The 12,925-nt window shown below is 41.2% G+C and overlaps 1 protein-coding gene across 15 annotated transcripts in view; it reads left to right on the top strand.

Moving 5' to 3' along the window:
- Positions 1-12,925, top strand: part of BRSK2 (BR serine/threonine kinase 2) — a 304,191-nt gene that overhangs the window by 223,020 nt on the left and 68,246 nt on the right. For all 15 annotated transcript variants that reach the window (XM_063158677.1, XM_063158673.1, XM_063158676.1 and 12 more), the window contains exons 6-8: positions 8,654-8,687; positions 9,572-9,640; positions 12,546-12,692. In XM_063158677.1, coding sequence (XP_063014747.1) covers positions 8,654-8,687; positions 9,572-9,640; positions 12,546-12,692 — 250 coding nt within the window. The remainder of the gene's footprint in view (positions 1-8,653; positions 8,688-9,571; positions 9,641-12,545; positions 12,693-12,925) is intronic.

The raw sequence follows: 12,925 nt of genomic DNA, 5'->3' as shown, positions 1-12,925 counted from the left end.
TAAAAAAGTGAGGACAGACTTTATGGCAGGACCTGTAGTGATGGGAAAAGGGATAATTGTTTTAAGGTAAAAAAAGGGTCAATGTGGATTAGATACAAGGAAAAAGTTTTTTACATTAAGGGTGGTAAAACACTGAACAGATTTCCCAGAGAGATGATAGATTCCCCATCCCTGGAAACATTCAAGGTCTGGTTGGATCAGGCTCTGAGAAACTTGATCTAGTTGAATATATCCCTGCTCATTGCAGGGGCATTGGATTAGTTAAGTTTTAAAGATCGCTTCCAATCCAAACCATTCTGTGATTCTGCTTCCATCTGTTGCTTGCAGCTTCTTTCAGACTTCCCCTCTAGATCAGGAAATGCAGTCCTCCCTGCAGTTGCCACAAAGCCTCTATACCCTCTAGAGAAAATTGTTCCCCTTCCTTCCATGAGAAAAAAAAAAAAAAAACAGGAAGTATAAAAACCAACCCAGCCTCAATTGCCTTGTAGGATTTTTCATACTCCTCGGGAACCTCTCTGTAGGGTTCCTGTTCTTGTTAGCACCGAGCTCTGTTATCCGTATCTGGAGTCTCAAAGGGAGGCTTCCTTCCCATAAGCTGTGCTGGAATTCAAACCTGCATGCTTCAAGCAGATCCAGCCCCCACATTGTGGCCTTAAAATGCACTAATAAGGAAATCAATGGAACGGAAGAGATGTGCCTGTAATAAACAGAACACAGCAGCAATGGTATGATCTCCTGCCTTGCAGATGCATTTTAAGTGTGTTGCCAATCACTAGACCTCCATGTGAGCTATTACACCACTTCATTAATTCTCCGGGCATGCAGCCCAGCATGGCTGCTACTGGTGTCCTGTGATCTCTTTGGTTTGGGGGGTGAAGGAAGGAAGGAATGTATAACAATATGCTACACTGTTCACAGAGAAAGGTAATCCAGTTATGACTCCCTTTCCCTTGGAGCACATGCAGTAACCAGCCTGAGAGCTTTTCAAGGCAACAGTTTTACCTACCCATGCAGTTGGTACTTTCCGCCAGCATGAAAAGGAACAAAACAGAGTGAATCATGGCTGAGATATTGAGCTTTAATGAGATGCTCCTTCATGCACCCATAAGTTAATTTCGAGAATGGCTTTTCCGTCCTGTGAACACTGATAATGAGATGAAACTGTAACATTTCCATTGACAGTCATGCAGGGAGTCTCCAGGTATTTCTGTCAGTCAGAGTGGGAGGCTCAGATGGGGTTGAGCTGTGTGATACAGCTAACTTTGTCAGTTCAGCGAAGCAGGGAGACTGCAGTCAAAAATTCTTTGCTATCACAAGTGAACTGCTAAGTTTAGTCCAAAGTTTGGGTAGTCTTCAGGTCACTGCAGAGTCTTGACTGGCATCATGAAGAGTAGCCTCATGTAGCCTGAGGTGTGATGTGATTGCGTATCTCAGAGTCACTGTTTTCTGGGAGGTACTCCTTAGGCCTGCATGGTTTTCTGTAGCACTGATAGCACTGACAGACTACCTGGAGGACAGTTCTATCCAGATGTGTTCGTGTAGGAGGAGGCAAGGATGGACTTGCTGTTTCGCTGACATAATTTGTCATTGACAGACTGCACATTCGGCCTTTATTGTAATGAGTCCCCATTATAGAAATGGGTATTGTGTAAATCCTGCATATGCACAGCGCAGAGGAATATGCTGTCGTTCTTTTTAGTATTTTTAGACCTTTAAGGGGAAGAGGAGCTTTGTGTAAGCTCTGCAGGACTAATTCTGCTTATGGCAGAAATTGCTCTGCAAGGCAGTCTTACAGAGAGATGGTCCTTGGGATGCCAGAGTAACACAGTGAGTCTCTGCATTCCTTCAGGAGCAGGGAGGGTCTGTCAGCTAACAGCACACAAGGAAGGAAGAGAAAGATGTGTTAGGCTGCTGCTTCTATTATTTTAGATTTCTTCAGCTCCTCTTCCTCTTTACCCGTCCATGCAGAGACACTCCCCACCTCTTTCTCAGTGATTCTTCCTGGCATGCTGCTTTGCAGTGTTTCAGAGCAGGAGAGGTTGTCCAATCCATCCTGGGCTGTCACTAGGCAAGAAGAGTGAGTGCCTTTTGGTTAAACCTCAGGTCTGAGACCCAGGTTATCTGAGCTTGATTTCTGTTTCTGCTGAAGGCATTCATGGTGGTCTAGGACAAGATGCTTTGTCCTTCTCTGCTTCAGTTCTCCATCTCAGCAAATCATTGATGTATCAGCAGACCTGTGGTGAGCAGATAATTCAGAGGGCAGATACACCTCCCTGTCCAAGCACCCTTTCTGATTTTAATTACATGACATGATGCTGCACATATTCTTTCCTCCTTATAACAAACATATATCTAAAACTAAGTCATTGTTAGGGTTGCAAATTTAAGCTCTTCAATTTGGAAATGCCAGTATTAGTGCTTTTTACCTCATCTCATCAAGAGCTTCCATTTCCAGCACTGGATTCCTGTCTCCTTCCTGATTTGTACCACAGTCTAGCTGACTTGTCCCATTCATTTCTGCTCCATATTTGGCCCAAATCCCAGCTTGTTTTCTCTTTTTTACTAGGTTCCAGCTCTAGTTTCTGCTACCTGGTTGTGTGAGTCAGTTGCTGCCAGTCCTAGATCTACTTCATTAGTTTTGCACTCAGTTTGTTTTTAAGTTTGGCACCATGTGGTAACCCCACCCAAAGCAGCTCAGTTGCAGATTAAAAAAATTACTCTGTGAAGTGTTGCCACCGCAGGTAGGATTTTGATCCTAATGCTCTCGAGAGTTTCTGCTAGTAAATGCAAATTGCAGTTTTCTAGTGAAATGGAATATTTCTATTATATAATTTCTGGAGAATGCAAATAAATATTCAGGTTTTCCCTTTGCAGGGGAGGATGCTAGAAATTTTTCTCCTTTTTTTAAATATGGAAAAGCATTTACTTAAAATTAGACATAGATAGTGGAAGTGCTTCAGCCCAATCACAGCATGCATGCATATAAATACATGAAACGCGTCTGAGACAGACAAAAAGCAAGTAAATTGTTGTTAAATTGAAAGTAAGTTACAAGGAATTTAAAATGAAGATTATAAAGGGAAATACCAGACAACCTTATTAATGACCATTGGTACCAGCATCACCTATAATACATCACAAGGTATGTTAAAAGAGCTTGGATTTTGCAAATCAATCCCTGAGAATTTAAGATGTGCTTTTCTTCAGCTTGACGGTGTAGCATTTACTCAGCCTGTGCACATTAGGATATGCCCATTAAGTACGAGCTTGTACAGATTTTTTTTCAACAAATCTTTGCCTCATTTGGTGATTGGATGGTGTGTTTTTGTGAGTAAACAGCTATTTAATGTTTGGGTTTTCCTCATCATTTATTTTATGGATCCATTTATAACTTCTGCTCACTGCATTCAAACCTTGCTATGAATGCTAGGTAGGATTTCATCACTGTGTCTTAGGTTTCCAAGTATTAATTATACTGTTTTCATATTATATTTGCCACATTGATCTGGTTATCTCCATTTTTATGAGGACACAGGATTCTGCAAAATGGAACTCAAAATTGTCAACCAGTTTTGAGTGTACAGTTTGATGCTCTTGGGGCCCAATACCTCAGGATACTTGGTGCTTGATAACAGTCCTTTACTGGGAGAGCACAGTGCCTACCAACTGCCCCTGCTGTTCCACATGCTTATAAATGCTGGAAATTAAACTTGGATGTGGAGCATTGTGATTCTGAAAACTGGGAAACATGCAACTCATAATTACCTGTCAACATCTCTGTTTAAAGCACCTGTTCATTTTCTTTCACTGAAGGATTCTCTAGCAGGGACAGAGAGTTTGATTCTCCCATGTGTTAATCAGCTGCATTCTTGCAAGCTTGTCCTTATTGACACTAAAGTTCCCTAGTACTTCCCAACTTCAGTCCCAAGTAGAAAAGAGGCATTAGCTACGCATCCAACTGACTTACCTGCAGAGCACAGTGTAACATTTTCAACCTTTTTTTTTTTGCCAGTTTTTAACTTTGAGTACCTAATTTGGTAATCCTTATGCCCTTCTAATACAAGGGTCTGGTTAATTTTTAAAATTAAAACCTCTTAAAGGTTCCATGATTTAAAAATATGAACTGATAATTAATGAATTGATTTGCAGATTCCCCAAAAATGTAATTGCACCCGAGGAATAAACAGCTGTAAGATGGCTGAGGGCTAGATGCTGAGTTTTCTCATCCAAAGGTAAATGACTGAGTTGAAGCTTTAATGGCAATCTAGCACTCAGCCGTAACTACACCTACTACCTTAATTACAGCCTTCACTGCAGCCCTGAGTACCCACTGCTGCTGGAGCCTTTCGTTAGTGTCCCCCTGCCTCTCTTTGCTCTGTGATCCGCGGCTGCCGCTCTCTCTCTCGGAATGCCCGTGTCCTTCTCCTGAATTCCCTTTATCTATTTTGCTACTCCTCTGATCTTCCCCTTCATCTCAGCCCTTTGCTGCCCAGAATGGGGGGAAAGCAGAGGCAGCCTTTTGCTCTAGTGGGTAACTCCTGCCTCTGAAAGGCTGCTTGGAGACAGTGATTAAGAGAGGGGAAGGAAGGACTCTAGAATTTTGCAACAGCAAAAACAGCCAGATGTGTGAGGATTTCTCTGCAGCTGTACAACATCCTATATCAAGGTAATTTCATGCCTTGAAGAATAAATATAATAAAATAAAATAATAATAAAAACAGAGGAAAGGAGATTTCTTGTTCCTCCCTCTCTGCAGAAACTCTGTGTCTTTCTGTGAGGCCTAAAGGATGGCACTCAAAGCAGCTTTTCTTCCCCACATAGTACCATCTTAAGGCATGGGACCAAAGGACTGAGACATGGACACTCATCTTTACTGGGACTTGGGGACCCATCAGGCAGTGTAACACATGATTTGTCTCAATGTGGAGTCAGATCACACAGCTTTTCCTGTCCTTCTTGATCAACCAACCACTTCTCTGGCAAAGCAGTTACTGTGTGTTCCCAGATAAACCATATGTGCCCAATGGATTTGTGTGTGTGCAGTGCAGGTCTCTCTAACCCATGTGAAAAAAACTAACAGGCACATCACATCTGCACTGAAGATATGGCCCTGGTTGTCTCAGATCTACTGCAGCTGCATAAGATCTTCAAGATCTTGATGTGCACAGGTCAAGAACTACTTTTCTAGTTTCTCAGATGAAATTCAAAAAAGATACATCAAGGATATATACATTTCTTTCTGCATGCCTGACTTAACTGTCCCGAGCTGTCCTGGATTTCACCATTGCTCTCTTGTCTTATTTCCTCTGGTTTAAATCCCATGTAAATGCTCTAAGGTCCCCTAAGATCCTTAAGATTATTGTGTCCTAGAGTCACAGCTGTGAATGACCATTCAGAGAGCCCTTCCTGCTCTAGGGAGACTAGCCTTGGAAAATCCCCAGCACCCTGGAAATCAACACTGCCAACATCAGTGCTTTTTTGCAGTGGCACCCGCAGGCAGCAACTCTTTCTTGATCTTGCTGAGCGATATATTTATTTGTTATCAAGGGCAGACTGGGGCTTTTGCTGCACAGAGATGTAGCAGAATGATGAGGAGGTGGCCTAGGGGAAGAGACAGGGAGTGTTACTCTTGACACATCTATATTGAATAATTAGTGATAAGAGCCAAAGAAATATTCATGACTCTGTAGAAAGATAAATAGATTTTTGATTAAATTTGAGTTTTGTCTTAACAGCAGTTGAAGTTGCTGTGTGATTGGTAGCATGGAAATGAGGTTTTTATGGATTCTGGCTGACTGGAGGATCCCTTTTAAAGCTGTTAGCCAAGATAATGCTGCAGATATCTAGCTAGTGTGTGCTGGCAAGAATTCAGAATGGCAATGCCAGAAACCTGTGCTCTCTGGGCAGTTGCAATGCAGCTGTTGAATGATTTAATCAATCCAGCTTGTTCAAAGGATTTATTATAACATTTTCTCCACCCAGACTCTTAGACTTTTGCAGAATTTCAGTGGTGCCTTTTAAGATCTATGGCACATTCCACTGCAGTTGAGCAGACTTCAGGAAGGAAAACATTCCAAGGGCATTTGCTAGTGGGACACATAAATACCTATGTACCTATCTTGAGTTCTTCACAACACTTACATTCTTCTTTTCAAGGATGTTAGCACTTTCAAGGTGGTTGCACTGCTCAGCACCCACAGTTAAGAGTTCTGAAATCCTTGTTGGAGTCATAATATACAAATAAAAATTCAGGAACACTCTGCAAATTGAGATACTGACTCTTCCAGTGCACTTCCGTGCCATTGCTATCCAAAAAGGATTGTGCTGAAGGATATTGCTGAACTGTACAGCAGTTCATGCCATGCAGGATTTGAGAAGTCTGGCTAAAGTTTCTAGGTCAGCCACAGGCACCACCTGTAGTAGCCATTTACTCTGTGTGTTCATGACTCATGCAGAGAGGCAGCTGTACCTTGCAGAACCTAAAATACATGTGAGAGTAAGAAATTCAAACATGGTAAGTGATGGGAGCTGGACTGTTACCTAGAATGTGTCTGCACTCCTTTTAGCTCCCATATATTTTTCAAGCCTAATGTGATGTACAGAACATGTTAGAACTGGCCTTTCTGTTCTGAGGTAAGTTGGGCAGATATCCTTGATCTATGCAAGTCCTGTACTCTTTTTGCTGCCATGCAGATTTTTTCCAAATTCCAGTTGCATTACTGTGTTCCCTACAGTTCCCACACTGCCTTCCTTCAGTGTTCTATGTAAGCAGTTCAGCACTAGTGAGAGTTGTACTTGTCAGGCCTGGGCTGCAGTCCCAGTTGTGGTTCTGCTTCTTACTTGTGCTTTGTGTGTGCCTTAGGGATGGCCTGTACCCTCTACTCCACTGTTAGATATGAGAAAAAGACAACATCACTAGTCAAGCATTCTCCCAAGAATAATTTGTCTTCTAAAAGCTTGCAAAATCATGTGTTAGTCCAGTGTTGTGACTTTCTGTGGTTTAGACTTTGGGGGTTTGGAAAGAATAGGTGTAGTGCAGGTCTTGGTTTGCCATAAAGAGGCAAATTCACAGGAAACAATATATTTTGGAAGTTTGGGAATTTGTACATAACATTAAGCTATTCAGTTTCTCACTCTGGCCTCACTTTCTCTCTTGTAGTGTGAAAACTGCAGTGGCATTGCTCTTCTTTAGTCAGAAGAGTAGACTCCTGGTGAGCTTCTGGTCACTTTTTTCAAACAGGCCAACTGCAGCTTTTAAAAATGTTAAGTAACCTTGTCTATGTTTCCATGGCTGTCAGTACAGAGCTACACAGGGAGCCTGGGTAGTCTGCCCTACCCGCTAGACACAAGACTGTTCTTTCTGGTCTTCCAGTGAGCAGCTCCATCCAGCTCTCTGAGGGAGGCTCTGGCTTTCATTAGCTGTTTTGACTCTTGAACCAAGGTTTTTAAAATGTAGTCTAAACTAAGGCACTACTGAGCAGCCGGACTGGTTAGGGTACCTGTGAATAGCCCATCTTTTAAATGGGCCCAGGATTGGTGTTGTATTAAATATTGGATAAAGTGGCTGAATTCCACTTTTTCTGAAATTTCTGAGGGATCAACTGCATTTCTCTCTCCTCATGGAAGCTTTGCTGTCAAGGTAGCTGTCATGCTCTGCCAAAAGCTGTGATACCAAATCAGGGCATTCCGTGCCCATGGGATGATATTTTGCCACAAGATAATGTAGTGTGTATGGAAATTCAATTAATGGGCTGTCTCACTGGGCATTAATATAGCATCCTAGCACAAAGCTAACCTCGCTGTGCTTCTGGTTTGCTCATTACTTTGTGAGACAGATATTGCCCAGCCATGATTGCATTTGTCACAAGAAACACATGCACAAATGAAGACAGGCTCAGGGACTGCTGGGAGGTGTCAGTATAAACAATAGCATGATTTGCACACGGGTTTCAGACAGTTTGCATCCCTTTTACTTGTCAAGTTACTTTAATGAAGGCTATAAAATAAATAGCCATGGCTATAATCTTTAGGAATTATAATTATTACCTGGCAAGTTGAAGTAATTAACTCTTCTCAGCCAGGAATCAAACAAGAGATATATGGGTAGAAGGATGTGAAAAGAATATATTAACTCACCAGGTAATAGTGCTACTGTCCATTCTTTTTTGTTTTTTTTAAAGAAAAAGAAAAGGCATGCTGCAATCATGTATTGGCAGCTTTTGTGACCATTGGTGTAAATGACAGTCATCTTAGCAGAAGAGACACCAGACGTGGTTTAGAGATGCATCTGTCTTTTTTCCTGTAAAAGGCTTTGCAGTGTGGGCCCTCCTTTTAGTTAGATACAAGGCCAAGTTAAATGGTGGGATTAGAGAGCTGGAATTTTATACTCACAGAATGTGCCTCATCTTTCCTTCATTCCTTGTTTTTAAGAAATTCATAGCAGGACCATAGAGTTGTAAATTATGCTAGTTCTTGACCATTTTCTGAGCTTGTTAGAAATATGCTGTTGTTGAGGTAAGGAAAAATGTGCTGGTTTGCACACTTGTATTCTGTATAAGCAAATCTATCATCATTCTGCTAAACAAAATGGGAATGCACATAACCATAAATACCAGGCTGTTACATGCTCATTTGACTGTATTTTGTCTTTCAGATCACCACATTATGCTTGTCCTGAAGTCATCCGGGTAAGTTGGTTAATATTAGTGTACATAAATACCTTTTTTGAAGTGTCCCTCATTACAAGTACCCAGATAGATCCTCTGTACACGGAATCTGCCCAAGGCAGAGGGAAAGAAAAGGACACAAGAAACCTAAATAGAGTTTTGTTTGTTCGGGTCAGCCCTGAATCAAGCCACATTGGGAAATAATTGTATGTTATTCTCACAGTGCCTTTGCACCATGTGATCAGGCAGAAGTACAGGAGCCTGGCTTAATTTGATCTTTTGACCCAAGGGACATAGTCCCCTCAGCTTTCCTGTCTCTGATGTAGCTGTCATCTCAGTAGAAAAGCTGGGGTTGACTGTCAGTGATGTTGATTTCCACTAAACAATATTTTTCCCCCTGCTTTCCCTTTGTCCTCTGAAAATAAGTATCCAAGATTTCAGTGCCCAGGATTGCCCTCTTCCAAAGCATGTCTGTACTGTAAAGTCAAACAGGAAGCACACAGGAGAGGCTGTCCAGACAATACTATGAGTTTTCAAATAACATGGCTGGTGACACGCTCCCTGAAAAACCAAGGCAGAGAAACACACCTGCTAGATGTCCTTAAGGCACCTGTTACTCTGTTTAAATGCCAGATCTAATAATTTGTGAGTTGTCAACCATTCCTGCCCTGCTCCCACTTCTGAGCCTTTCCTCACAGGTCCCAGATAAGACTGCAAGCTGATGTTCACAAAAATTCATTTAGCCGGCTGTGTAGTGGCTTCCTCCTAGTTGGGAAGGCCAACTTGGGAAGCAGGTAGCTGGACTAAATGTAGGGTTTCCCATTCTCCCCTCTCTCATTCCTCAAGGATAATTAATTCATTTACTAGTGATCGGTCTTTTGAACCCCTGTGTCTTTGCTGTGCAGGGAGAAAAATATGATGGAAGGAAAGCAGACGTCTGGAGCTGCGGAGTCATTTTGTTTGCGTTGCTAGTGGTGAGTCATCTTCCTTGCACTAGCCTTTAAAAAGAAAAGAAGAATCTGAAAGTGCTGCTGTATTTAATGGCAATTCTATTGACATCATGTACGGATGGTTTTTTTTAGTCCTCTATTTTTGTATCTCTCAGTGGCATCCTTTCCTCTTATTTCTACATCAGCCCCAAAGGAAAAGCATGAGGAATATTTCACTGTTTCTTTGAAACACTGTTGCCCTGCACAGAAGAGCATAGGCAGCCATGAAAAACTTGTCTTTGTGAATGTTCTTTGTTGTTTTGTGATGTTGCACCACACTTTTTGATGGGTAAGGATATGTAGGGTTACAACTCCAGGATACAGAGTGTGTCAAACAAGTCATCCTTCATGCGATCAAGATTTGGCTGGGTTTGGGATGTGTTCACTTTTTTCTGCTGTATGTATATGTGTGCTTCAGCAGGTATATGCATACATTAACTGCAGTATTTTTTCAGGGAAGGACTTGAGACCCTCATCTTTGTTTCATGAAAGCAGTGAGCTACATTTTAATTTGGTACACATGGGAATGTAAAACTGAGCCAGTAGTACAAAGTTTAAATTAGTTTCCATCTGGCTCGGTAATACTTTAAGTGTTCAAAATGTGCCATTGTCGAACTTATCCTTCTTTTGATCAGAGTTTCAATCCTCTGTGGAGTTTATTCTGAAATGAAGTTCTATTATAACACTCCTAAACATCCAGCAAATGGGTGTCCAGCTGAAGGCAGATAGGCTTGGCATTTGTTACCAATTTCCACAGTATAATGTAGGAAAATATAGTTTATGTTAATACAAGCATATATCACGTGTAGGTAAAATACTCTATATGAATATAGGTTTAATGTGCATGTTAAGTGCTTTATATCTGTAATAGTTTATCTGATCATCTATAATTATAAAAGTAACAAGCCTGAAGTAAAATTATGATATTTTTGTACATTTATCAGTAAACCTAATTGCTTCACATAAATGTTTTATTTTGGAAAAAGCACTTGTACAGTGTAAAATGAGATAAATTCTGGATATTATTTTTGTTTAAATGCTTTTAAATTTTAGAGTTTTTTTGTATCAAAGGATATGCTGATTCTTTTTTAATGGTTCAAATCAGAATACCTTAACATAATCTCAGTATGATGCTTTAATTTCCCTTAAGCAATCTTACTCCTTTTTTCTTTTTAGTCATTACAATTCACTGACATTTTTGAAATTTTGATTTTTTAATCTTGATGTTGCATTGGAAGAAATTTAACTGTCACACTAGATAGCACCTGGTCATCTCTTACTGAGCAGTTACTTTCATTGCTGATAAAAGTATATAATGAGCTCTTAATATAACTTATGAATTCATAAGGACAGAAGAGAAAATGTGTCAAGATGGTTAGGATTTGTCAAGCAGGCTTTTCATTTTCAGGGGGATTCTCTGTCAAGCTTGGGTGTCTGTTGCTGCATCTTCATCTGTTCCTACATACACACATGAGCCTGAAGAATTATTGAAATAAGTCAATCATTGATGGAAAGTGTAGAGCTCGCCAGTTAATTATGTCAGGACAAACTCTGCGAAAACTATCAAGATATGATAGCAGATGGTAGTAATAAAAGAGATGTAGTTGTTACCTTCAGGAAATGCCACACAGTGTCCTTTCTGACTTCATCAGGGCTTAAATTGCATTAGCCAAAGTACTGAACTATCAGAATTGATTTTCCTTTAAGTCTGGAATGGATAGGAAAAATGCAGGTAACTCCGGAGGTTGGTTACAGAAGGCAGGGAGAGGCTCTGCCTTCAAGGCCACTGGAATGAACAAACACCAGTAAGCAGTGCCCAGTCGTGGCTGCCATCAGGTGGCTTCCTGAGGCTGCTGTAAATGAGCTGTTGTTCTCCCTAAACCATAGACACAGGATTGCTTATACAGATGCACTACTCACTGTAGTAAGAGCAGTGCCAGAGCTGACAACTTAAAACTTCATTATCACAGCAGCTGACAGCTTGCAGCTTCCCACAAGCCATCCTGGAAATCAAGGAAGCTCGGCACCTTCTAGAATTAGGCAGTGAAAGAAGGAAGTGAGAATATCTAGGAAGGTGCAGACTTGTTATAAAAGGGTATCAGCTGCAGTCAGTAGAGTTATCCTAAAGATTTCGACTTCTCTTTTTCCTTTTTGTCCTTGCAGCAAGGATAGGTCTTTTACTGCTTTTTGTGGCAAGCTGATGATCTATTCAAAATGTTGTTTCAGCTAAAAAAACTTCAAGCCATTCATGTAAGTGAGCTACAGTAGGGAAGCAATAGGAACTGATGACCCGACCACAGCATGGGAACTGGATGGAGTATATTAAACAGGTGGAATGTCTGCTGCTTCCAAAGGCTAATGTTGGTTGGGGTTTCTTTCAGCTGTGTCATTTTAATGCTCTGTCAGAAAGAGCGTGTTCTTTACTGAAAGTCTCTCAAAAGCTGTTCACCTCCTTTTCAATGTCTGCAATAAATGTGTCTCAGGAAGATTAAAAATAAGGAGACGATAAACATTGCTGCTGTGAAAGTATGCCCAGGAGGAATACCAGCAGATCAAAAGCTTGAACTGAATTTAAGTGAATCCACGCATCTTTGGTGAATTTGCCTGGAAAGGCAATTCCATATTTTATATTTTACTTTATACTGGTAGTCATTTTCTAATTAAAGGTCTAATAGAAAAAACAATGTCCTCAGTTTTGTCTCCTATGTTACAGGAAATACAGCAGCACTAAGACATTTTGTCTTTTCAATGGATAAAAAGTTTTTTTCACTCATAATAATGTATTATGAGCTGACTTCCTCTTTTCCATTCTCTCACCTGCTTATCCTGGCTTTTCTCCTTTGGCCGTCTCCAGTTCTCTCCCACTGACTGCTCTGTCCCATCCCTGCAGGGTGCCCTGCCTTTCGATGACGACAACTTGCGGCAACTGCTAGAGAAGGTGAAGCGTGGAGTGTTCCACATGCCCCATTTTATCCCCCCGGACTGTCAGAACCTTTTGCGGGGGATGATTGAAGTGGATGCCTCGAAACGTCTCACGGTAAGGAGGCTTCGTGAGCAAGGCTTCATTTCTCGCTTTGTTGCAGGAATGGTTGAGCAGCGAAGGTATCTTGGTGATTTGGTGGCATTCCAATGTGTTTACTCCTGAGCCAAGGAGTGGAGTTGGTGGGGTCTTTGGGAAGAATACCATCTCTTTTGAGTCTTGAGGACAGATTGCTTTTGTGTTTTTTCTGTAGCCTCATGATTCCCTTTCATATGTAACACTAAGCATTT

The sequence above is a fragment of the Melospiza melodia genome, chromosome 6 (genome assembly GCF_035770615.1).
Source record: "Melospiza melodia melodia isolate bMelMel2 chromosome 6, bMelMel2.pri, whole genome shotgun sequence".
Classification (NCBI taxonomy): domain Eukaryota; kingdom Metazoa; phylum Chordata; class Aves; order Passeriformes; family Passerellidae; genus Melospiza; species Melospiza melodia.
This window is presented reverse-complemented; position numbering and strand designations above follow the sequence as displayed.